The 26,741-nt window shown below is 45.8% G+C and overlaps 1 protein-coding gene across 2 annotated transcripts; it reads right to left on the reverse strand.

The window, feature by feature from the left end:
- Positions 1-466: 466 nt before the first annotated feature.
- Positions 467-26,347, reverse strand: LOC146172188 (uncharacterized). Of its 2 annotated transcripts, none has more exons than XM_084585875.1 (2): positions 25,915-26,315; positions 467-770 (listed from the first exon to the last, which is right to left on the reverse strand). In XM_084585875.1, exons 1-2 carry the CDS (start codon positions 26,096-26,098, stop codon positions 484-486), a joined length of 471 nt encoding a protein of 156 aa, XP_084442001.1. In that variant the 5' UTR covers positions 26,099-26,315; the 3' UTR covers positions 467-483. The 2 variants fall into 2 exon arrangements, with proteins under 2 accessions (XP_084442001.1, XP_084442002.1); XM_084585876.1 differs by lacking the exon at positions 467-770 and adding an exon at positions 1,931-2,222 and having other exon boundaries at positions 25,915-26,347.
- Positions 26,348-26,741: the final 394 nt, after the last annotated feature.

Below are 26,741 nucleotides of genomic sequence, written 5' to 3' on the forward strand. Positions count from 1 at the left end.
AGACAGACTGCATAGCTTTTATACGCTTTGGTTAATACCTGATGACACGCCTTAAACTTGTGTATAAAAAATGATTCTGCTACTTCACGGCCGTAGTATGACCAAAACCAACATTGATATTGATATCACCGATAGTAATATTGATATCAAGAAAAGATCACAAAAGAAGTTCTTTGTTCCAAAAGTAGCCTGTAACTTTTTTTTTATAAGACTGCCAGTATTCTGGACGTTGACATGACCGAAGAATGATTGAAATAGTAGAGATCATATCACTGGAATTTTTCTAAATGCAAAGAATAACATCTTATATTCCTGTCAGCTCGAACTTGACATGCATATTAATTTTCACGGACAGCAATTTTGGAACATCAAAGCTAGGGATGGTAAAGAAAGAAGACTTCGATCATCCAAAAGAAAAACACAAGCATCACGCAAAGTATACAACCAGTTACACATGCAAAAGCCGTAATTACTGATGTTCGTTTAATTCTCCTGCGCAAATCGCTTTGGCGAAAGGACCGACTCCAGTCGCGCACACAGTTCGCGTCCGGGAGACATCTGCGGCGCCTGCTGTGGCAGCTGAACTTCGGAGCCCCAGCTGACGGGTGGCGGCGGAGTTTGGTATGTCAGCCGCGGTGAACAGAGTAAAGGAAGTGGAGCCAGTGGTTCCCCCATGTCCACGTCGTCAGCTGCTTCCGGTTCCAATTCCTTGCAGAGGTTTTTCTTCATAGAAGGATTCCAGTAGGTGAGGAAGTCGTAATCAGAGGATGCTGCGCTGCGGCATACGTGGGAGAGAATAAGACAATTGGTACAAAAAGTAGTAATATAAGTTATGCAACTGGAATGAAAATCGCTCTTTAAGCTTTCATGCATTGCAGCCTGTTTGTGTCAAAGGGGACTCGACAATGAGGTGACAGCTGAAGAGTCGTGCATACGCAACTTTTTCTTTAAAAATGTTCATTAAACGAAAACAAATATCCCGAAATCGCACTACACCTTCCATGCTAGTATCACAGTGTTATTTAAATAAAAATCTTGTCATATAGCATCAGCATTAAAAGACATTCGTTCTGCTTTCGAAGGCATTAATGTTAAGTTGGTATTCATTAGCAGTGAGATACATGTGACCTTGAGGCCATGCAGTAAGGAATGCAGCCTGTACGAAAAATAAACACATTTGGAGCGATCAGTTCATTCTCTCATTGTTGGTTCAATCCATGGCACTGGATGACATACATTTAACATTTCTCATTCGTGTACACGGCGTCTCATGGGCTATTCTTATCTCTTCTGCAATTTGTTCGCTCGTCTGTTCGTATCTCTTAGATGACATAGCAGGGTAATAATTATTTCAGTGTTATTTGAAGTACATAAAAATAGTGCTTGATGAGTGATATTGATACCAATAAAAGATAAAAAAAATTCTTGTTCTAAAATTAGCTCGTAACTGTTCTTTTCTTTAAGACTGTCAGGATTCTGGACGTCGACATGACAGACGAATACTTGAAGTTGTAGAGATCATGTCACTGCAATTCGATGTGAAAACAAACGCTAAAGCCTTATACTCCTGTCAGCTCGAACTTCACGTGAAATATAATTTTCATGGACAGCGAATTAAGCACTGAGTGGCAGCACACCAAAGCAAGGGCATGGTAAAAGAGGATACATCTTGGCAAGTTAGTACGGTTACAGTGCTCTAGAGCACCATAGTACGGTAACATGTTGAATAAAAAGCACTGAAGACAAGCAAGAAGCAAACAAGAAGCGCCCGTCATGTTTGCTTCTTGCTCTTCGTCGTCGTTTTTAGCGCTTTCTATTCAGCATGGTAAAAAAAGAAGACTTTTGAATCATGCAAAAAAAAAATAATAAAACACCAGCATCACGCAAAGTATAAAACCAGTTCCACATGCAAAAGCCGTCATTACTGATGTAGGTTTAATTATCCTTAGCAAATCGCTTCGGAGAAAGGACAGACTCCAGTCGCGCACACATTTCGTGTCCGGGAGACAATTGCAGCGCCTGCTGTGGCAAAGGAACTTCGGAGCCGCAGCTGATGGGTGGCAGCGGAGTTTCGAATGTCAGAAGCGGCGAACAAAGCAGAGGGAGGGGAGGCAGTGGTTCCCCCATGTCCGCATTGTCAGCTACTTCCGCCTCCGATTCCTTGCAGAGGTATATCTCCATACAGGGATCCCAATGGTTGAGGAAGTCGTAATCAGAGGATGCTGCGATGCGGCATACGTGAGAGAATAAGGGTATTTGTAACAAAAGTAGTAATATACGACAAGTAACCGGAATAAAAATCGTTTTTCAAGTTTTTATGCATTGCAACCTGTTGATGTCAGAGTGGACTCGACGATGATGTGACAGCTGAAGATTCGTGCATACGCAACTTTTTCTTTAAAAATTGTTAAAGAGAACAAATATCCTGAAATCGCATTCCACCTTCCATGCTAGTATCACTGCGTTGTTTAAACAAAACTCCTGTCATACAGCCTCAGCATCCAATGACGGTCGTTCTGCTTTCGAAGGCCTGAACGTTAAGTTGGCATTCATTCGCTGTTAGATATATTGACCTTCCTTTTTTTACTTTTTGTTTACTTGTGCTAAGAAACAGTACACCTTCATGACATACAGTAAGGATTGTAGTCGGTATAATAAATAAACACACCGGGAGCAACCAATTCATTATATCATTGTTGTTTCTATGCATGACACGGGATGACATATTTAAGATTTCAAATTCGTGTGCACAGCGTCTCATGGGCTATTCGTACCTCTTCTGCAATTTATCCGCTCGTCTGTTTGTATCTGGCAGATGACATAGCAAGGTACTAATTATTTCAGTGTGTTTTGCCTTGTCACTACACGACAGGTCATGGCAGGAGCTACCAACTCGAGCCTCTGTTTAGAGATCGCGTTAAACGCTCAGAAAACTCTGAATTTCGCGTCAGATCAATGACATCTAAATGAACGTGCCTGGTGTATTTCCTCCTTTCCGCACGACTAACGTAACATAGGGGGTCGCGTCTCCATTGCGATGGCTGCGGCTCATGCGAGAGCCGTACTTTTAAATGATTACTCATGCGGTTGTGCATAGTGTCTCAGAAGTTAATTTAAAATTAGAAGCTTGTTTCAATTATTTTTTAAAAATAAATGTTTTTGCACCTACGGTTATTCATCGGCGTCCTAAAAATGAAAACGTGCTTGTTTAGTCGCCAGATGCGGAAAAAGAGTAGTCATTGATTCACACAGACGCCCGTGACTAAAACGTTTCTCTCAGACATTTTTCTGGCACGCTAAACACACTGAAGTGGCTAAACGACAAGAGCAAATGTCACACCCCTGTCGTGTTTTCTTACCAGCGAATAACCTCACAGCCATGATATGAAGACACCCTTTGTTGTAAAACTACGAAGCGGGACGCGAACCAAGGAGGAACAACGAAACATGATATAGCCTCCTGGTTCCCAAATGGAGATTTACTAGATTCGCTACTCACAATTACAGCCAGCATCTTCCATGCAAAAAGAGACAAAGAAAAGAAAACAAAAAAGATGCAAATCATCAGATGAGCACACCTACGCATTCGCAATCGCGGACCGTCACCAACAGGTACGTATAGGTTGTATCATAAGCATTTTCTTCGTCTTAAACTAAAATGCAAGGTGCTCTAACGCAAACACATGCCTATCCGATGGATCTGAATGCGAAAAGGATAAGCAAGTACGCTTTGTTAAGCAAATGAGCGCCCAAACACACTGTATTGGTAGATTTATCAACCCTTGCGGCGGGGCTGTAACGATATGCTATTATTGCCGTGACTAAACGGCTGCTGGAATTGTTGCCCTGCGCCTACATCCAGCCGCACGTTTACCGTCTACGTCTTTGGCGTGGCCAAAAGCCTGCGTAGAACCACCTGTCCAATCATGTACAGAAAAAACTCAATATATCATTGACCTTTAACGCAAAATCTCAAGTAGGGCGCCAGTGCTTGCATGACTTATTTTAAAACACTTCACGAGACGGGCTACTTGATTGACAGAATTTATCACGCTCAGCCGCATTTTAATAATTTAAAAAGCACGCTTGCAACTTTCGTAGGTAATTGGGTGCATGGAAACATGAAGTGTCTCAGGATGCAGCGAGACGCATTTCGTAGAGTCAATGCAAGGGTGTTGGTGCTGTCTCAATGAAGTACTAAAGCAGATATGCGTTCTGCGATTAAAGTCGCGAACAAAAGAAGATATCATTAAAGATCAGTTAACGCCGAGTATATTGTAAACGAATGCAATTCGCTTTCAACTTAATCGCTACTAAGACAAAAATCTCAAAAACGGCAGAAAATTTGCATGTTTCAATTATCGCAGTAACAACATAAGTTTACAAGTCCTTCACACAGGTGAGAGAACATATACTTGTAGATTTCGCACATTCAAACACAACACGCAAACGAGTCAAGATGGCGTAAGCTATTGTGTTTCGTCTGTGGTTTTATGAATATCGCGGGGTGGTTTCGAAGTCTCAACCGCGCTACCCACAAAACACACCAGAAGGGAATGCATATACATACATATCTAATCTTATTCACTACCTCAGTAATCTCGGGCACACTTGCTTATTCTAGCATGAGTTATGCGGTCCACGCTAACGGAGGTCGGAACGAAGTAGTTGGCGTAGGGTGGCTATTTCTCTTCACTATCAATTTCTTGCACCACACTGGTACTTCTTGCTTTCAAAGTGGCGTACGTGCGTCCTCACTAGAGAGGCAGGTAATGCACCAGGGGAATGTATCCATCTTTGTTTCTTCCCTTTCTCACTACTCACTTACACACAAGACACCGGTGCCATCCACCAGCGTGATTAAGCCTACGTCCTGATCGCTCTGGCTCTTCATTGTTTGATACGAGGAAGTGCATGCTAAAACATCCAAATAGGCGGCCCCGGAAGATGAACTCGATGTTTATCCTTAGATGACAACAAGCATAGGTCTGGTAGGCAAGACCTTCCGACATGCATGTAATGTTAAAATCACAATTCTCACCAAAATGTTTTTTCTTATATTGTGTATGCATAAAGAAGCTTCCCCCAATTTTGGTTATTTCCTGCGCAGCAGAAAAATTAAAATATTCTTGAGGCGAAAAGCTTCACTAGGCTAGTCAACTCCGAGTCTCACGTATGCTCCTTCGTTAGAAAAAGCCACAGCTGCGTATGTGCAAACCACGTGACGTCACAGAAGAGCCAACTTGAGTCTCTCGTTTGTCATGGGACGGTTATGTCAGAATTAGCCTTCTAGGACCCAGGCATTCACGTTACCCCTATAGGCCACTAAGGCACGTTCATATAGATTGGTTAAAGCGGGGCTTTATATGTGGGCTGAGTAAGAAGAAAAAGTGAAGAACGCTCGTTCACCGCGGGGTTGTATTTCACTATTAAGAAAAAAAGTCATCCTCCTGCGAGAATCGAACTCTTACCCCTCCGATCACCTGCCAAGCGTGTTAGTCGACTATGCCATGGCGGGCTTTTCTTTCCGGTATGATATTTATTACACGTGGTTATGTACAGAAAGGGTTATGTACAAAGGCTATTTACAAAGCACTCAGCCGTTGGTGAGCTGCACAACAGAAGACACAACTAAAAGGGTGGCAAAGATAAACACCGTGTTACCAGCGGAAACCAATCAGGCTGAAAGTCATTTTCATCATAAATGTCGTTCAGTTGCAGCATCATTCTGATAAAATGGAGTCTAGGTGGAACAACAGGTTCAACGTTGATATCCAACATGCGTGTCTTCCACAAGCTATGAAGTCCAATAAGGAAAAACATGTCATATGGTTCGTAATCAGATTGTAACAGCAAGATACCGCATACTGTACAAATTTAGAACAGTCTTTCTTCAGAGTTCTTTGCAACAAGTACCAAAAGAGAATTGAGTCTTTGCAATTAATGAAACAGTGCTCAATTATTTCAGGCACATCACACAGACGGCAGTTTGCAGAAGATACAAAAATATTTTTCCTGTGGAGCCATGTGTTAACAGGTAGTGCTTCGGTGTGTAATTTAAAAAAAAATGTTCTCGTGCAAGGAGAAATCTGCATTTTACGCACCCTCTTTAACACATCATGACCCTTAAGACGAAAGTATAAAGAACAATACAGTGGTGGCGGAAAAAGCATTGCTATCAATTTCTTGTATAGTTTCTTGCGCGAAACAGAACATAAGTACTCATTCGAGAATCGTACAGTCAAAAACCTCATCGAAGCATAATCTTTCTGCATAAATCCTAGTAACTGTGGGCGGTGAAGAAACCAGTAAGTCGGGAAGCAGATTCATGAAATTAACTTGTAGGAATTGTCACGTGAGAAGGATATCTTAATTCTCCTTGTCTAGTGTTCCTGCCGTCTCCATGGCAACTTCAACGCGGAGGTAACGTGGCGCACGCCATCTGCCGCTAGCTATAAAGACCAAGCGGGGCAAAGGGCGCGCGTCATCGCCGCCGAGTGGAGTTATTGATCTGGAATCTGGCACGGATGGGACGCAACTTTGTGGTTTCAGCGTTTCCCGTTCGGATGCACGGATGCACCTAAAGGATTTCGACTCACCACACTTAAGGCACATGCGCTACTGCGCATGTGCGCCGCAGCTACTATTGCGCGCCAGAGAACAGGACAGAAAAAAAGCGTGCGCACTCGTCATGGAAGAAATTTTCGCTTCTGATATCCAGGCTTAACCGAGCTAAGCCGCTGCCAATTTTTTTTTTTTAGAGATAGGGTGCACTCACCACCCCAAAGTGCCCGAAAGTGCCTATGAAAGCGATTTCAAGACGCGGCGGCATAGTGAGCCAGAAACTGAAAGCGCAGTGCGTCGTCAAGTAAAAATACTTCTCCGTGCTCTCTGACCAAAAAGGTCCGGCTACCGAAGGTACGGTAGGCAGCTAAAATGGCAAACCAAATGAAATGACAAATTTTGGCCCGTGGCAAAAGCTGATTGGCTGCCGAAATAGAAGCTTGGATTGACTAAAACACAGCATGTAACCTTCGATCGCTGTTTTCCCACCACATAGAGCCTAATTAATCAAAGTACTGAACAAGCTGGAGATAAAATATGGTGCCTAGCAAGCAACCACGGAAACCATTTTACGAGCGCAGGCGAGGGCGCTGGGCAGATGTAAAGCTGATAAAAAAAGACGCCAGTCGAAGCAATCGCCACAGAGCAGTGTCGTGTTGAAAAAGATGTCCGAACATTAGCACCAGGCCACTTTGATTTATGAGATTAGGTTCTAAATTTGAACCGAATGTTCCGAAATCGTTTAAGCCTACCTCAGTTTGCATCTTTTGTAAGAACACAACCATTAGGAAAAAAAAGCTCATTTGCCAAAGGCTGCTTTCAAGAAGGTTTTTGGATTGCAATTTTGTTAACAACAAGATAAGGTACTTTTTGGGTTGCTAATTATTCTCCACGAAAACATTACCAGGTATTTGGCATATAATGACAACAGAAAAAATGAAGTAGTGCGCAGATTTTTTGAAAAATATTGTAATTAACCATCAGTCGATTTTGGCTTATCTAAGCACAAACGGTTAGTATACCATAATTTTTGAAATGATAGTTCTCCTAAGCTGGCATACTTAGTTACTCGTCATAACCGCTACAGCTTTTTCTATTTGTGCTAAGGTGATGAAACAGAATAAGAGGAAGCTTAGTCACCGCTGTAAAGCTTATCAAAATTGGTGCACTTGTCCAAAGTTGACCATTTAGCCCTGCATCCCCTTTTTTAAAAAGAGTGAATGCGCTCGAAACGACCCACAAACCCTGGCAAACTAAGTGGCACCGCCATTCACTATAAGTTTCCGTCGTCGTTTCCCTACCAGACTTTTTGGTCACACAAAAAAAAAGACACGCTATTTCTGGTGCTTAGGATACTTTGTTTGGAACGGCCCCGCATCGACGTTTACCGTCGAGTGCTTAGCGGTGTCGTGCATGGAGAAAATAAAGAGGTTTATGAAATATCCCAAAATTTCACGAAGCAGGAGCCTACACAGTAAAAAACGTGTTGTTGAAAAATACAGAAATTTTCTGGCAGCTGTCTTGCCAGAAATTTTCTGTTCTGTAATGTATATTGTTTTTAATTTTTTCTCTGATTTTAGTTTCTTCTGTTTACAACTTATACAACATTTTTGTTATAGGCCGTTTTCTGTTTATTTTTTGTTTTTTCCCAGTCCCATTTAAAAAATGATGCAAATATATCTTTTTTACTCGTCTTTCATTTCACATGTTTTTCTGTCTGTAATACCAATAAATCTGCGTTAGGCGCCAATTTCTTTAATGAACACCATTTTAAGGCGAAAGCCTTGCTAACTTAATCTCACAAATACCTCTCAAAGCTGGCAATACCCGATGGCACCCATAAAGTTGGCCGCGCAACACCTCTTGTCCAGCCAACGAGAAGGGAAGTGGAAAATGCATAATAGATCCAACTGTAGCAAAGAGCCATCCTCCCTGTTTGTTGTTGTTGCTGCGACTAAGGGAAGAAGTAAAAGAAAATGCACGGGCTTGCTACTGGCCACGTAGCTGAGCCACACCACCGCTGCCTCGTGCGAACAGAAGAGAAAATAGAGAAGGAAGAAAAAGAGCGAGAGAAAGACGAACGTTGCAGCAGCCGTTGTCCTCCACCGAAACGGTGGCGGGTGTAATGACGGCCTACAACAGATAAAATTATGCTGGCAGGCTAGAACCCGCTGCAAGCGGCAGTGACCTACCAGTCCCAGCCGCGCAAGGCCAGGAGCAGCCACCCTCCATCCACCGCATGTTCTCGTTTGGCTTAATATATGCTCAAGGTCAGCAACAACGTACCTCAATGTGCCGTCACTGGTTATCTTCTTTTTAATCGAAATTGTTACGCAATCTATAGTCGGACAGCGCCTTCGGGGTTGTCATAACATTGCACTTTCTATTCAGCATTAATCTAATATTCGAGTAAAAATCAGTTTGCGGTACAAAACCGAATTATTTGCCTTCCAGTCTTGGTTTCGGCTTGAAAACAGAAAATTACTTCTTTTTTTCTTAAGCCGATTTCGGGCAATGGAGTAGAACTGATACTCTCTGTACGAGGTCAGAAATGTTCTTCAAAAATACCTGTAGTTTCACACACATTGTTTACAGTGTACGCAGGAATTCAACCACGAGTGAGTGAAAAACTGTGTTCTGAAATATACAATATTGTTAAAAAAATTGCGTTGGCGTTCTTCCTGTTAGAAGTGGGCTTCCCCATCAAGACAATCCTTTATCGAATGTTATATTTTTAGATTAGGCACGCAATCAGTTCAATGATGACGACAGACATAGGTCTCCTAAATTTCTGATTACCTTCACCTTATAAATATTTTTCACGCGCAGGGCGCCACGAAGCACAATGCACATAAAAACGTAGCTCGCCGATGCTTGTGTGACACGTGGGTGAAAATTTATCCAGCTTTATCCTGTGCAACCAAATAGCACGTCGTTTGTTGTCATTTATACTGTTCGGTATAGTAAAAAGAGCTTCCCCGATTGCTGGCGGTTGCTGAACCCTAAAGCGCAGCAACCGGGCATACTTGTTCATTTACACTCCTTTGACTTGGTTTTTCAAAGCGCTATGAGTGAGAGCACGCGTCCTGGCGCAAACCCCGCTAGCAGTCTACCTACTGCAGCACTGGCTCCCGGGAAGCCGACGGATTATTTATAGTGGCGCGTGACCACGTGACCGCGGGGGACCAAGTCGGAGGCGCGGCTTGGTGCAGCGGCGGAGAGAAAACGGATGCGGTACTTTCCGAGTTCCAGGGATTTTAGGTCGCACGAGCGCCCTCCGCCGGCTTCGTCACTGCGCACGAGATGGGGGAAGATGATCTTCGAAACTGGGAACTTGACGCGAGTGGACGCAACCTCGCGAGCTGGCGAGGTGATGCCACCGCGGAAACCTTTCCCGCCTGCTCGTCCCGTCCGGCCTCGGAAATAACCCTTGCCCAAACGTGGGCGAACAATCTCCCATAACCTTCCTGGTGAATCTGACTACTTAGGTTCATTAATGTATTTTATTGCTAGCTAACGTTGTTATTGCAGCAATAAATGCCTGTTTGTGGTCAGGACGTATAGTTCCTTCGTTCCTAAGAGCACGCGCCGCCATGATCGGCGCGGATTCGACAGCGCACGCAATCCCGGTTTGGGGTCTGCGGTTTGGACAGTCAGCCACGAATAAACTGGGAAAACGTATTCATCTCCCCTGTTTCGAACCCCACAAGTGTTACATCTAATTGTGAGATAATCGTGGGACATCATCAGACATTGATAGGTAATGGGTATGGCCAAAGTTTTGAATGAGCAACAAAAATTTGCTTTTAAAGGTTTTCCTGCGCTTGTACAAATCAGGTAAAAGCTCGTAAATCAAAACAGCTGAATTTGGAAAATAAATAAAGAGCTGTGTAATTTGGTATACTTTCGGTGCGAAAGCTCCGAAATAATTCCCTCACAGATGATTTTTTTCAGATTTTTCTATCGGCAACAGCTTATCGGAGAGTTAACAGCAACGAAGCCCCCCCTCATACACGGCTTAGAAAATAGCGTCCAAGTATTCTTCAGATGCGAGCTAGTGCGGAAAGGGTTCTTTCGGCATAATACGGGTCTTCTCTTCAGCGCATGCATGTAGAGAACTCAGTGTAGGGGCTGATGTATTCTACAGGAAATGCAAGAAATGTAGAAAAACTCGTGGTGACAAGTTCACGAAACACTCTCCTCGAAGATACTTTGAAAACAATATGTCAAACACTGACTTCACCCTAGTCAAAATGGGCTGTGTTGTGTAAACAAAATTTGAATGAAAAATAACGAAACAGTTGTGGAACACAGTTCTGATATTGTTCAATTATTTTCCTGCACCTCTAATTAAACCCTGTAATCAGCGAAAGTTCAGTTGGAGTACGCGAATCGCAATCGGTTGTATAATTTTTACACGTACGAGACTGTTTCCCAGGAACGCCGACAATTCGATTTAACAAAAAAAAAAAATATCACTGCTGCTACTGCGGTAAGCAATGTGTTAAAATCCCAAGGACAAAGCTGCTCCGGCACAGTGAGAGCCGGTAGCGCGATCCAAAGGCATACAACGAAAAGCTCCTCTCTGGAGCCAAAGCATGAATCGTGAGTAAACCGAGCGCTTCATCATCCCTATCCACAGCCGGCCTTCACCCACTGCTGAGCGAAGGCCCCGCCTACATCATTCCACTTACTCCGGTCTGGTGTCGGCTGTATCCGCCTAACCTCTGCAAGCTTCCTAATCTCATCTTCCCACCTAATTTTCTGCCGCCCACTGCTACGTTTTCCTTTCCTTGGAGTCTAGTGTGTCACTCTTTAGACTACCGGTTATTTGCCTTCGCATTACATGACATATCCGTGTCCATTCCTTTCTCTATGAGAATATCATGTGGGCATGTCGGCTATCATCCAGTCGGAATCATCAAATCAATCCCTGTTTTCTTCCAGGCTACTAACAACGTATCCTCAACGAAATCCAATAACATGTAGCTTAGCCAGCTGACATACCCAAGTAGTATGCATAAAATTTATTTTCTTGTTTGTGAGTTAGTTTTTACTCAGGCTGCGCGGAGACATTAAGACTAACCCTGGGCCACCCCCTGAACAGCTACGCAGACAACTCCTTGAAGGCCAGAAATATGCAACGAAGGCTTGGCGACATTTAGGTAAAATTACACACAATGCAGAATCCACATCAATTATAAATGAAATAAAAAAAATATAAGCCGAACGCTAGAATCACGAGTTATGAGCTTAGAACGGAAGCTTATAGACCTGTATCGTGCAGTTGACCGGAATGACGAACGGCACCGTCGGGGAACAAGCAGGTTTATTACGGCCCGTGCATATATATAGGGCCGTGGGGAGAGAAGGCAGGGTTAGGAAGAGAGGAGGCAGTGCAGCACGTTGCACATGAGCTGGTGATAACAAAAGGGCACCGGCACTGATATGATATATCCCCGTCCCTTTAACAATAAAAATCAGTCGTTAGTGATTTGTTGAAAGTTCCTGTCAGGGCCTAAACGCACGGGTTGCCTTGTGGGTCGCGTGGACCGCCTTGGCAGGGGAGGCTGTGCCGTCGCAGAAGTGGCTGTAGATTCCTGAGGTGATGAGGTGATATGCTGGGTCAGTAGGTCGTCAGCAGAGTCGCTGCCGTTCGATGAACATCAAGTGAATCGCTCCCTTGTTGCGAGCAAGTGGTGCCGGTTGCGCCTCTAGATGCTTCCGCCGGTTTGAACGTGATAGGACCGCGTGGTCCGGCAGGTGATATCACTTTAGCTTTTCTTTCCCAAGAGGACCATTTTATCCGTACGACGTCACCTTCTGTAAGGGCTGGCAGGTTCCGGCTGTTCTGGCTCGACTGCTTGTATACTTGCCGACCTGGATGATCGGCTGCGGGCGGAAGTCAGGTAATAGGGTGCGAAGACTTCTCCCTTGACGCAGCTCTGCAGGCGATCGGCCGTCTTCCAATGAACTCGTCCTGTAATTTAATACACCAAGCCAAAAATTTGCAGTTCTTTCGCTTGTCTTCTTAAAAATCCTTTTGATCACCTGCGCGCCCTTTTCAGCAAGACCGTTTGAGCGCGGAAATTGTGGACTGAATGTAGTGTGATTAAAGTAATACAGATTCGAAAAACTTGCAAACTCGCGGCTAGAAAGTTGAACTTCATTATAGCTGCAAAGATCAGATGTGATGCCATATCTTGAAAACATTGTACTAAGCTTGTCAATGACTGTGCTCGCATTCAAATCAGAGAGCTTCTCTACATCCGGGAAATTTGACATTACGTCATAGGCGAACAAATTGTACTTTCCCCCGTGGCAAAAGTGAAGTTATTGAAGACATATTATCCGTCTTCACCCGCCAAGGTGATAAGCTGTGCGGTTTTCACGGCACTGGATCTTGGCTTTTCAGTGCACCGACGTTGTTTGCCAAAATATTTCAAACTTCTGTTTGAAGAGGCTCCCGTTCTTAACGCTGTCTCCGGTGATGCGCAGTTGTTCCGGATGCTATCAGTTCTTGCTCTTGTAGTCCGCACCGCCACCGCTGCTCTCGGAGACGAAGGTGGTTATCCCACCGCTGCCACTATGTATCGTGCAGATGACCGGAATGACGAAGGGCACCGTCAGGGAACAACCAGGTTTATTACGGCCCGTGCATATAGGGCCGTGGGGAGAGATGGCAGGAAGAGGGGAGGCAGTGCAGCCCATTGCACATGAGCTGCTGATAAAAAACGGGCATCGGCACTGATATGATACATTGAGGTCAAATTGGCGACATTGAGGTCAAATTACACACAATGCAGAATCCGCACCAATTATAAATTAAATAAAAAAAAATATAAGCCGTGCGCTAGCTAGAATCACGAGTTTCGAGCTTAGAACAGAAGCTCATAGACCTAGACGACGGGGGCAGACGAAAAAAATTTGATCCTGCTTGGAATTCTGAAAAAGTAAGTAAAACGAAGAAATGTCACCGTGTGCTGAACGACGACTTCTCTGACAAATTTAGCATGAACGGTTTTCAGCCGAGATAATTCAAAGAATCGGTTGCAGTCAACCTAACAACCATCGGCCAATTATTGTCACGCTAATAGATTGCCGTGTGATTTAAATTAAAATTACTGAACAATTTCTTAAACTGAAAAACAGCGGCTACTCTATTTCAGAAGACTGCGCATACCACACGGCACATATAAGGAAACACTGAGAAATACCGCAGAAATTCGAAAGCCGGGTCACGAGGGTTAAGCTAACCTATACTAGAAAAATTCGGTGACGTCATGTTTGTTTGGGAGGTGACAGACAAGAAAGAATTGCAGTGGGTAGCAACCAGGATAAACAAAAAACAAAGTGACCTATAAATCAAAAGCAGTCGAAATAAATCACTAACACGCATTCAGTTTAACGCCCAGAACACTGAACTTACCTAAGGATTTAGAAAGCATATCGCAGCAACTATAACATCGCATAATTATAATTCCCGAAGCATAGCTGCACTCTGACATCACTGGTGAAGAAAATTACACTGCATCGTTTTAGAACTAGGCACAAAGACAGGACTTCTTGCAACGAAGACGTCGGAATTCTTTTCCAAGAATCTGTAGAACTAATCAGCCTACCTTGCATACAAGGTTTGGTCTGGTTTCCGAGGTTTAACTTACGAAATGGCCTCAGGCTATGAGGAGCGCCGTAGTTTCAATGAGAGCTCCGGAGGATGAGACCCCCGGGGATTCTTTAACGTGCACTGACATCGCACATCACACAAGCGCCTTGCTTTTCGCCCCCAGAGAAAGCGTCCGCCGCAGCCAGGATTCAATCCCACAATCTTGGGCACAGTGGTCGAGCGCCCGAACCCGTGCACCACCACGGCGGGGCTGACACACAAGGAATTGAATGTGTCATTTTTAAAATAACTCTAAGCGAACTGAGCCTTGTCGATAACATGTCGTGCATAGATTGGGACAAAATTTCCAGAGCCACTTTGCGCATCTTCCAAAGCTTTATATACATTTTACTCGATAAATATATAAAACAATTAGTAAAACAAGCAACGCATATGCAAAAGAATAATAAATTCCTCCTCGATTATTTCGTTGTTAGTAATATTGCGTTTTGTTGCGCTCTGAACTAAGCAGTTTGAAGGCGTATTTGAACACGTCATGATATCCTTCATTCCCCCCCCCCCCATTATTCCCCCCGAAAAATAAATACTTCTCAATTGCTGATGATGTCGCAACCTTAGACCTACTTATTATTTTATTCCCGGACTTTAGGGTTTTTCACAGCTCCTAAAACTGCTCAGTAGATGTGTCGGTTTTCTTTATGAGCCTTGTTCTGAATTGCAATTCGCGTTTTGTGCCTACCAGAGTAATCACTCTACGCACCAACATTACTTTGATGACGAGGGAAGTTGTACGCATGGGATGAAAGGTTAAAATCAAAACATTTCGGCGAAACCAGACAGGAAATGATGCAGGTAAATTTTTTATGCGCTTTAGCTTGAAAGCATAAAACGAGACCAAGTGCGTTACTTTAGCGCATGTGTATAAAAAACACAATTGTTTTCTGCCCAGTTCTCGTGACAGGTGAAGAAAAAGGAACCTGTGTACAGCGTCGTCGTGAACGGTGAACTGGGTAACCAGTTCACCTTTCACGGCACTACTTGATTTTTTGAACCGCTTCTTTTGTCCTCTCTTTACGAACGATGATGGTAGAAACCATCATTTCAACTCAGCTAGCCCATCTATTCCTGTCGTTTCTATTTATAAAGAAGAGGTTTTTTTATTGATTCTCAATCGTGACGCAAAAGAGACACCGGGTATTGATAGCATACCGAATGCGCCCCTTGTGAGATACGCCGAATGGTTTTACAAGTACTTAGCAAACTTATTTAAGAGCTCTCTGTTAAACGCCGACCTGGTAAAGGACTGGAGGCCGGAGGAATTATTCCCGCCCAAAACAGAAACCTCACTCCTTCATAGCTCAAATTTGGCGAATATTTAAAAAACCTTGAATATACTTTTCATAAAAATATCGACTTTATTGGAAATTGATGACGTAACTGACAACCGGCGACATGGTTTGTGCAAGCACTATCTACAGTAACCCAAATCCCGGAACGGTTCAAGACATTGCCGCAACCATTGATAACCGGTGTCAAATAGATTCATTTTTTACTGTTCCCAAGGACGCGGGATCGAATCCCGGCCTCGGCGGCAGCTTTTCAATGGAGGCGAAAAGCAAGGTGCCCGTGTACTGTGCGATGTCAGTGCACATTAAAGAACCCCAGGTGGTCGAAATTTCCGGAGTCCTCCACTACGGTGTCTCTCATAGCCTGAGTTGCTTTGGGACGTTAAACCCCACAAACTATAACCTAGATTCATTTTTTTTTATTTTGTAAAAGCATTCCACTGTGGCTCACACAAAAACAATAATGCTGAAACTGAAGAATATTTTGAAGAACGATTTGCTGCTGGCGTTAGTACAGCCGTACCTATCGTCTCGATATCAGTTCATATCTATCGGCAATGCATGTTCGAGCTAAGCTTTCGTACGCTCCGATATTCCATAATAATCAGTCCTTGGGGTTTCAATCTCATAAATGGCATTCTTAAAAACGTTTGTTAAAATAAAGCTGTTTGCCGATTACTGTGCTTAATGTCATGAAATACGAACGCCTGCTGGCCAGATTTTTATTTAATGATGCCTTAGCTCAATTTCAAGATTGGCGCTCAACGTCACAGAGGAGCATTAATACTGAAAGACTTTTTTTTAATGTGAATCAAACGTAAATAATTTTCTTTAGGTTTTTTCTATACTATTAACGTTGCCCTTTGTCCGCCGTGATTAGCTTCAAGTACCATGGATCAACGATTAGCTCTGGTCTACGGTGGAACAAACACGTTTCAAATATTCAAAGAAAGAAGCTAGTTTGGTTTGGTTTGTGAAGTTTAACGTCCCAAAGTGACTCAGGCGACGAGAGACGTCGTAGTGGAGGGCTCGGGAAAGTTTGACCACATGAGGGTTTCAAAGAAAGATGCTATAAAAGTACTTTCATACCTTTTTTTTTTCAAACCACCTTAAATAAGAAGGTCTACCCGGTACTCCACGCAGGAAATTAAGCTGTTATCGTATAAAACCCTTATCCGACCTAAATTACAATATGCCTGCTTTGTGTGAGACCTCTGTACTACGGCCACCATTACAACACTCATAAGCCATTTATTTATAATTCGTACAGTCGGAAGACATCACCTGTCAAGTTACTTAATAAAGCCTATTTGGCGTCTTTGCAGCTCAGGAGGTACAGCGAGAAATTCAAGTTAATGTAATGATTGTTCTCAATTATTAGGAATTGATAGCAGCTGAACTGAAGGGCAACTGCTTAAATATTCTTAATTATTTACCAGCGCTTATTTTGTGAAACTCTCGCACGAGGTGTTATCTAGGACTAAGTTTTTCCTTTATTTTATTCACGGCGACTTCTCTGCTTTGAGCACTGTATAACGTGTACTAGAAAGAGGTTGTTCCTTTTGAAGCGGTGTATTTTAAAGCCCTTCCTGCAGTAAAGCCAGGAGTCCTCCTTTGTTAATAAATAAATAAATTTTTCTGACCCACTCTGCACGCATACATTTCTAACCATCTTTTGTTCCTTAGTTTTCTACACTGTCCTCTACTTACGTACCCGATTCGTGGACACCTTTTAGCATAATAGGTGACCAGTGGTAAGGTTTAATTGTTGTACTTTCCTCTTGATCAGTACCGGTAAGGCGCTAATCATGATCGGCGAGTACTTGCCAAATGCGCTCCGTCCCTTTCCTATTCTTCTAGTTATTTCCCAATCGCAATTCTGATATGAGATTACTACATTCCTAGATACATTTGCCTACCACATCTTGTGCTACGCTACCTATAGTCAAATTCTGTTCCCTTGCGAGGCTGTTGAACATTTCCTTAGTATCCTGAATAATAAATACAACACTAGTCGTCGCCAAAAGTCTAAATTAAAAGCAGGATGCGCGAAGGATTCCGAGCGAAACCTCAACGTCTTGTGAAAAGGTGTTGCGGCGGATAGGGTGGAAATTTTAAATGGCCTACTCCATTGGTCATGCTATTCACTTTTTCTTTGTTGCTCGATGCAAGATGTATAGTAGCAGTCTCCAAGCGCGTCACCATTTCTACTCAGAGAGGCGAAGGAATAAAACCCTAACCTGTCACTATCATTGAGCTCTTTTGGTTCACAGACACACACAAAAAAACTGGGATACATCATATTTTGGCCCATGGCTGCGCACTGCGATTAGAACTGGCCGCCATATTGCGGGAACGGAAGATTTGAGTAAGTTGCAGAAAATTAGAAAACTATTATTTTTTTAAACTCTTGAAATTGCCTTCCGCAAAAATATACCTGTAAAAGGATGTTTTTTCAAGCACCTTTTTCTCGGTAGTTTAGAAAATCAAAAAATGACCATTAAAAAATGCCGCTTTTCTCAAGTATTTTTTTTCTTTCTATTCTTCGTTCCTTTGGCACTGCGCAGTTTTGTGCATTAACAATGCAGGTTGATAAGCTCCCCTCGACAGATCGCTTCATACCGTGAACAAGGAACTGAAACTGCACTGCGCAATTTCAGCGATAGCAGTGTAGTAGTATAAGGTCTTTAACGTGCCACACCACCACACGGGCTTATACCCTCTTTACACGGCCGACTTAACTACGGTTACGCTTAACCGAGGTTACCGAACCTAACCACGGTTAACCGCCAATCGCGGTTAGCTGTGCTTACGCAGCTCGCCACCGTTCTCGGTTACGGCCGCCATTGCCCATTAAGTACAACCGAAGCGACGCGGTGATCTGCGGAATGAAGCAGCATTTACAAATATCTTATTTATAACGTAGTTTCCGGAGTGCCGTGCGACAAGCGCGGTCAAGCCCCGCACGATGGCAGCCCCTCCTCGACCGCCGTAAACACCGCCGCGTTGGCCCCTCCTCCCGCAGACCGTACGCGAACGACACGGTGGCTCGCTAGCGCCGACGTCAGAAATAAAGCGTGCTAAACTTATTGGCATCTGGAATACTGAGCCGAATATCAGGATAGAATCACCCTTGAGGATCACTGACCAGTGGAAACTTGCTGGCAAGCCCGATAACGACGATACTATCAACTTTCTGCTCAAGACAGCTGCCCCCGGTGCATTACGGCTCACCGTTCTGGTTATACTAGCTCTGCGATTAATGCATTGCCAAAGTTTATCATATCGTTATTTTAAGGCTGCAGAATAAGATTCACAATAAGGAAGTTTCATGAGGACACCATTTCGACAGGGTTGATCAGTTCTAAAGGGCCGATCGCCGCGGCTTCGAAGAGAAATAATTTAGGCCTATCGACAACTAAGGGGTTACGCACCCCACCGTAGCTCGCTGCACTCGCTCGCTTCACCGCCGCGGTAAGTGCAACGTACAGTCGAGCGCGATTTGAAGGTTATCGCGCGGGCGTCGACCGGGAACATGAACAGCGCCATGGCCCAGAATTCTTTGCCGATGCGAGGGAGGTATCAAGCCAGCTTCCCTCACTCTTTTTGCTGTTCCTTTAGCTGCCGTCACTCCCTGCTGGGACATCACTTTCATTTTTTTTCCTTTGGTCCTGCAAACAGGTAGTTATCGTCGTGCGCACGACGTATTCTTCGGTATTATCTGAAATTGGAGGCTTTATCGCAACAAATGGAAAGTTTAGAATAGAGAGAAAGGGCGGTGAGTATGTCGCGGGGGTGATGGTTGTTGTATGGAACAGCGAACGAGGGAGAGAAGAGTGCGAAATCATGATTTTTCTTGTTCCAAACCCGGCCGCCAGGTGCCTGGAGTGCAAGGCTGGTCGACGCTCGCGCGATAACCTTCAAATCGCGCTCGACTGTACCTCAGCCTGCTCGCAGCATCCTGCACTGCAAGCGTTGCGAACTTGTGCACTTTCATTATAAAGCTAAGACCGCGCATCTTTCGACATTCCGCGCTCAGCACCAAGCCGCCCAAACGATACTGCAGACACAGGACGGGGCTTTAGTACGCAGACGCTTGGCTGTAGGCCGTAACCGAAGACGCCAGGCGGCACAGTAGACACCGGCTATTCAATAAGGGCAAACGAGTACACTGCTGAAGCAGACACGCTCGTACACTTCGCGCACTCGGGTGCCGACGAGCAGCCTCCTTCAACAGACGCCGCCATAACCTCGGTTAACGACGCAAACTGAGGTCGCCAAACATTGTTTGCGATAACCACGCTTAGGGGTGTAACTGTGGTTTTGTCTGCCGTGTAATTGGGCTAACCACGGTTTCGCGTAACCGCAGTTACGCTAACCGTGGTTAACTCTGCCCGTGTAAAGAGGGTATTAGAGTGACACTATTTTAGCCAGCTTCGCACAACGTGGGACACGTAAACGACTGAAAAGTTTAGGGGGACGCTTGAAGGGACAATGAAAGCTCATTTGTTAGAACTAGATAACTGTCACAGGCAATTGGTGTTTCATGAGTCCTTTCTGCAACGCCATAATATTTAAGTACAGTTGACCAATACCAAATGTATTGGCGATCTAAAATAGCGCTCCTCACATCCCAACTGAACGCCAGCACGCGCCGCTTAGCAATAAAAATGGCGAAAGCAAGTCGCGACGGCTCCCCAATACCCGCGTCACTTGGGAGAGTCCAAAGAGTGAACGCACCCAGAAACTCTGCACATGGAGAGGTGCCGCCCAAATTTGTTGCGAGTGGTCGCCAGGAGAGTTTTTTTTTCATGCTTTGCAAATTACTGGGTTCTCGTATACCATTTAAATTTGAAGTACATGCTAACAGACGCCATCTTTATAGAATCATTCATTTAGAGTACTACTTTAGCACGTCAGGAGCCCTTCAATCTCCGCTGTTATTGTTACTGCAGAGCAGTGGTAATGACGCCCGTCTGCCGGCTCCCACTGCCGACATTCGTCTCCTGCTACATAGGCGTGGCAAATGCCTTCGAACAGAATGTCATTCGACTCGAATGCCAAACCTGCGCTGCTACACGGCGAATTTCGAAAGCATTCGACTGAAATGTCATTCTAATCGATTGAGCTGCGCGAAGACATTTGAGATTTTGTAAGCCTTCGAAACGCAAACAGAGGAAGCGCCGACCAATAGCAGGTCGCCATCGCTTTGATCCGCCCACAACCGCGCGACTATGGCGGCCGCTTCCTCTTGGTTGATTTCGATATCTGCTGCTTATTTATCGAATAGCTGGTGTACTTGCAAAATGAGTGCTTGAAGATAATATTACACAGCTTGGCGTTTACCGCGTGAGTGCGAAATTTGCACACGAATGCCCGATGACCACGATTGCGCCCCGGTACGCTTGTTTACATCGATGTGCACAGAAATCCAGTGCTCATGACATGAAGCGCGGTGTGTGCTGTACTGTTATAAAGTAATATCTACTCTTTCGATCCATTCCTACCATTCCTTGTTTACACAGTACAACTCTGTATGAAGCGCTGATGCGATTGCTTATCTTGAAAACAGTTTACAGACGGGTTGGCGACGTCGCGTACAACAGGCGCTTTCGCTGATTCTCCCTTTCTCCAACGTGACTATGCAATACTTGATATAGATCGCTTTAGCAAGAAGTGTGCAGTTACTGTTCGCGTTCACTGCAACGGCCTAATTTGTCATCAGCAAGTGCCGTTTACGACTTTTGCTAGCTGCCTGCTCGGCAGTCAGGGTCACAAAAGACGCTTCCCCTTCATTGCATGCGCGTCCTGCCATGTAAGCAATAGTAGTTTTCATAGCACTATTGCCAAAACTACACTCCATGACCCATTTGCATTCACAAACTTGTAGATTGGCTCACGGAGCATCGCCGAAAGAGCGAGCCCTGCGTAACGGGGGGGGGGGGGAGAGGAAGTTGCCGTCGAATAAAAGGTAATCATTTCGCATGCGTTTATCGCCGGCTGAATCTGCAAGTGTGGATATAGCCGCTTGTTACGCTTATATTCAGTATATATAACGCAGATACCAGCGCTATGATTACGCAGTCGCCTCGTCAACCTAAGTTTTTTTTCGTGAAGCCACCGTCATCTGTCAAGGGCATGAAGGGTTACCGCCCCAGTGTCGATGGACCGAACACGTGGCAGTAGAATATTATGCGGCTGTTGGATGGGCTGGCGTTGCTGTCGGTCTAGCATGACCGTGGCAATCACTGTTACGGGCAGAGGCATTTTATTTTATATTCCTTTTGGGTAGCCTCACCCTAATATATGTCATTGTGCCATGGTAATTTGTACAAACTGAAAAAAGGGTACACAAAGAAGCGAAACTCGAGGCGAAAGGCATCGAGGCACCTTACGAAACTCGATGCAGCAGCGCCATTGCAATTCCACGAGTGAATACTGAAGCTTTCGAATGTTTTCAAACTGTTGTGTAGCACCGCGGAAGCCCGTTGAGCCCGAATGTCATTCGAAATCTGGAATGTCAATCGACTCGAATATCATTCGAAGATACTCGTGTAACACAGGTATCACTCGTCTTTGCCAATCCATACCAATGTATGTAGAGTAGTGTGCCGCCCTGTCTAGAATGCGCCGACGTGGCTGTGCGGAGCAAGTCAGCGCCATCTAGCGTAGATTTCAGCTATGCATCCCATGCTCATGAGCGACAAAAATAAAGCGGTGCCTGCTCGTGGGTTGCCGGCCTCATTTCCGCACAGCCGGGGCCCTGCTGAATATTTAGCAGCGACCGGAAAACCAGAGTTCTTCAGCGAATCATTACGCGGTTAAGCAGGCAAGTGCAAGTAAAATTGGGTGATCGCGCGGAACAGAAACGCAATGAGCCAATCCTTATAGCCAAGTGCAAATTGCAGATACAGGCCGAAAACATCATGGCGGAAGTGAGGGGGCGCGTGTGCAGAAAAGCGTGATCAGCCGCTATCACTCGCGCTTACTTCCCTTGCAGTCTCGTTACACTAGTGAAACAAGGCGCCTTTGCGACGCCCTAGCCTACGTCACAGCGTCACAAATGCAGGCCCGAGCGGAACACGCAGGTGGGGGCTGGATAGGGAAGAGATGACCAGGCATTCCTCTGCTTTTGCCTCGCATGCGCACGGGACGCATAACTCAAACTGAGAGCCTAACTTTATATTGACACGTGCATTAGAGCTAGAAGAAGGAGCGAAATGGGACGAAGTAGACGATGTTAAAGTGTGGGCCCTGTTCCTGGTACCCTCGTTCGCTGGTCGAGCAGGCACCCGGGCAAAACCAGACTGCTGCACTGCTTGATCGTGGTATTGACGGTATTGACGCCATAGCCAGGTGCTTGCGCCCGGCAGACGACAGATGCATAGGTAGGTCTGACCTCATTCTGGCTAGGATCCACAGGGAAATGTTACTGCACTGCTAGGTGCACCTCGTCCCGGATGACTTCCGACAGCGATGTAATAAAAGGCACGCTGGAAGGCAGCGGGCGGGCTTGTAGCTCCTCCCTGACGATCGACCTGATTAGGTCACGTAAAGTGGCCACATCGCTCCCAAGCGACACCGAAGAAACAGCTGGGCCAAGCGTGGTCTCATGCCGATTGTAATGCCTGGCTCGTTGCAAGAGCGTTGTTTCCATGATGGTCGCCTCGGTGAGGAATTCGGCAGCAGTACGCGGTGGACTGCGCACAAGACCGGCAAAAAGCTCCTGCTTGACCTCACGCATGAGGTGGCGTAGCTGCTTCTCCTCCGCCATGGGGGGGGGGGGGGTCAGCACGCTTGAGGAGGCGCGTCATGTCCTCCACATACATGTGGAAGCTTTCGTTGGTGCGCTGGTTGCGGTAGTGAAGCGCAGCTTCCGCTTTCTCCCGGCGGTCTGCATTGGGGAATGTAGCTAGGAGATTTAGGCGAAATGTCTCCCAGGTAAACATGTTGTTCTCGTAGTTCCCGAACCATGTCTTAGCGGAGTCTTCAAGCGCGGAAAACACGTTATGGAGCTTACGGTCGTCGCTCCAGCCGTTGTAGCGGGCGACCCGCTCATAAGTGTCCAACCAGTCCTCCGAATCTTCGTATACATCGCCGTGAAAAGATGGCGGTGTTCGCGGCGTGTGGTAGAGGATGGGCGCCTGGGACTATGTGTGGCCATTTCCGGTGGAACCGTCGGTCGAGGCTGCGTCGTCCTCGTCGGGGTGGTAAGAGGTCCAAATTCAGGTGACTCGCCGCAGCTAAGGCGCTGATGAACTGGTGTGAGCTCCGTGTTCTTATCTCGTAGGTGTGCGCAGGTCGGGAAGCGTATGCCAAGCACTACTCCACCAGATGTGTAACAGTTGTTACACAAAAACAACTACATTGGCCGGTGAGCGAGAGCACTGAGACAGCTGAACCAGCGAACGAGGGTACCAGGAACGGGGCCCACATTTCAACGTCGTCTACTTCGTCCTATTTCGCTCCTTCTTCTAGCTCTAATGCACGTGTCAATATGGCGCTGACTTTCTCCGCAGAGCACCGTCGGCGCGCTCTAGACAGGGCTACTCACCATTGTACAGTCGAGCACGATTTGAAGGTTATCGCGCGAGCGTCGACCGGGAACATGAACAGCGCCATGGCGCAGAATTCTCTGCTGAGGCGAGGGAGGTATCAGGCCAGCTTCCCTCACTCTTTTTGCTGTTCCTTCAGCAGCCGTCACTCCCTGTTGGGACATCACTTTTTTTTTCTTTTGGTTCTGCGAACAGGCAGTGACCGTTGTGCGCACGACGTATTCTTTGGTATTATCTGAAATTGGACCGTTTAGCGCAACAGATGGAAAGCTTAGAATAGAGAGAAAGGGCAGTGAGTTTGTCGCGGGGGTGATGGTTGTTGTATGAAACAGCGAACGAGGGAAAGAAGAGTGCGAAATGATAATTTTTTCTTTTGCAAACCTGGCCGCCAGGTGCCTGGAGTGCTAGGCTGGTCGACGTTCGCGCGGTAACCTTCAAATCGCGCTCGACTGTACACCCAGCCAATTCTTTACCATTGCCGCGCGACCTTCCACTGTCGGCGCTGATGTGCCGGAAAACGTAGCAGATAACAAGCCAATCGAGGGTAAGGGCATGTTCACCATTCCTGCTGTTGAAGCGACGATTTTTCTGACAGTCCGAAGCATCATACGCCAGAATCGGCTGTCATGCATCGGCGCCCCAAGAAAATGCTACTAGACTTTTTTTTTTCGTTGCGCATAGAGCGGATAGTACCTGTGAAGAACATGTGAATTAACTTAATATGCGCAATACCTATATCAAATTGTTACTTTCGTTGCAAATCCCGCCGGGGTGATGAAGTGGTTACGGCACTCGACTACTGTTCCCAAAGATACGGGACTGAATCTCGGCTTCGGCGGCCGCTTTTTAAAGTCGTCGAAAAGCAAGGCGCCCGTGTGCTGTGTTATGTCAGTGCGCGTTAAAGAACCCCAGGTTGTCGAAATTTCTGGAGTCCCCTACTACAGCGTCTCCCATAGCCCGAGTAGTTTTGTGACGTCAAACCCCAAAATGGAAAGAAACCAAACTTTCGGGGCAAATAACTGCCGATAGATTAAATATCACCACATTGGTTAATATCAAGAGAAACCTAATCGAGACAGTACCCGGAAACAGAATCTAGGGCAAGTGTAATACTTAGAACGTTACAAGTTTGCACGAATCAAAGCCACAGGTACACCGCAGTTATCACGAGCGCTCTCGAAAGTTGGATATGAAATTCAGTCGAGGAGTTGCTTCAGACGGAGAACACGATAACTGCTCGAGCTGCATGATTACGCCATAACGCTCGTTCCCTTTCCCGATTACCGCTTCGGCTCTGCTGCACCGGAGAGTCGACGGTCACACGGCACTGTTAAATAATTGCCCGTTGTACTTGCTTGGCCTGGGGCAGCGTCTCGAACAATGTATTCAAGCCTTCTGTGACCCCCGGATTATTATTCCCAACACCGTACTGAGACGCGTGAGCTCGAGTTGGCAGTGCCTCGTAGCCAGTTCTGCCACTGTATGCGACATCGTGAGCCGGAACCACCTGATAACCACTCAGTCTGTGGCCATGTTGGCTGGCACCTACTACCTTCCGGAGCCATGCCTTTGATTTTATACACATAGCGCTCACAATGACGGCCCCGGATTTTCTGGAGAACGGGACCTTTGACGCTGTCGAAAACACTCCGCTTCTTCTCCATCTTCGCTTTGCATTTCTCTCGAAATGCTCTCGCTACGTCGGTGATTATATCTGCGACGTTCCTTGACATCGGCTCAATACCAAGACTAGTCGGCCACCGCGATCGTTTTCTTTAGCGACGGTAGGTTCAGGCAAGGGAATCGCATCGCGGGCACTCACCGGCGTTTTCCGGCGTTGGGTGACACTCCTGCTTTGTTCGAATGTACACTGAGGGCAGAGGCGACGCAGCGACAAACTCCATCTTTGCGCCGTGGTCTCCATCAGACAGAAGCTGTTGCTCCATGTGATTTGGCTTCCTTTCCGGACTTCCCAGGAAGAATGGCAGAGCAGGTTGCGCCGACATAGAGTGGATGGCCGACGGTAGCCTGCTGCTGGGCCCAGCCTCCGGTGCCTGCTCGTGAGTAGGGTGCCGCTAGGGCGGCGCGCTACATCGAGGCACCCTACTCGTGAGGAGCTTTCAGTGACATCTGGTGGTGCTCGTGCGCAAAGCATCTGATGCTACGCAAAAATTCGAAGGCAGAGAACCCTTATATTTCACGAGCACCCTACAATATTTCTCGAAGCAGAGTACAGTAAGGATGTCGTGCTTTTAGTCGCCGAAAACGTGCTGGGGGACTCCGGCAAGAACAACGTATCATTCAAAATTGGGTGAGCAAGCTGATTGCCATCCCCTACATCTATTGTATTTCGCAGTTTCAACAAAACAGGAAGCAAGACAAATGTTTTTTTCAGCCCCCAAAAAACTACTTCTAATATAAAAAAAAAAAACTCACCCGCAGAAAAAGCCTCCTAAAGAGCAATGTACCAACGGCCGCTGGAAAAAATTGGTAAGTGCGGTGAGGCTGCTGTTTTCAACATTCCACTTCTTCCAGAAAGCAGTACATCGGGTGACCCGCTTTTTGAGCGAAGGAAAGGTTCCGTGAGTACAAAAACAACTTGAAGACTTGTATTGGCAGTCTCTGGATTGCCATTGCAACAGTGCGGAA

The sequence above is a fragment of the Amblyomma maculatum genome, unplaced genomic scaffold (genome assembly GCF_055883805.1).
Source record: "Amblyomma maculatum isolate TAMU_Amacu unplaced genomic scaffold, ASM5588380v1 scaffold_13, whole genome shotgun sequence".
Taxonomy (NCBI): domain Eukaryota; kingdom Metazoa; phylum Arthropoda; class Arachnida; order Ixodida; family Ixodidae; genus Amblyomma; species Amblyomma maculatum.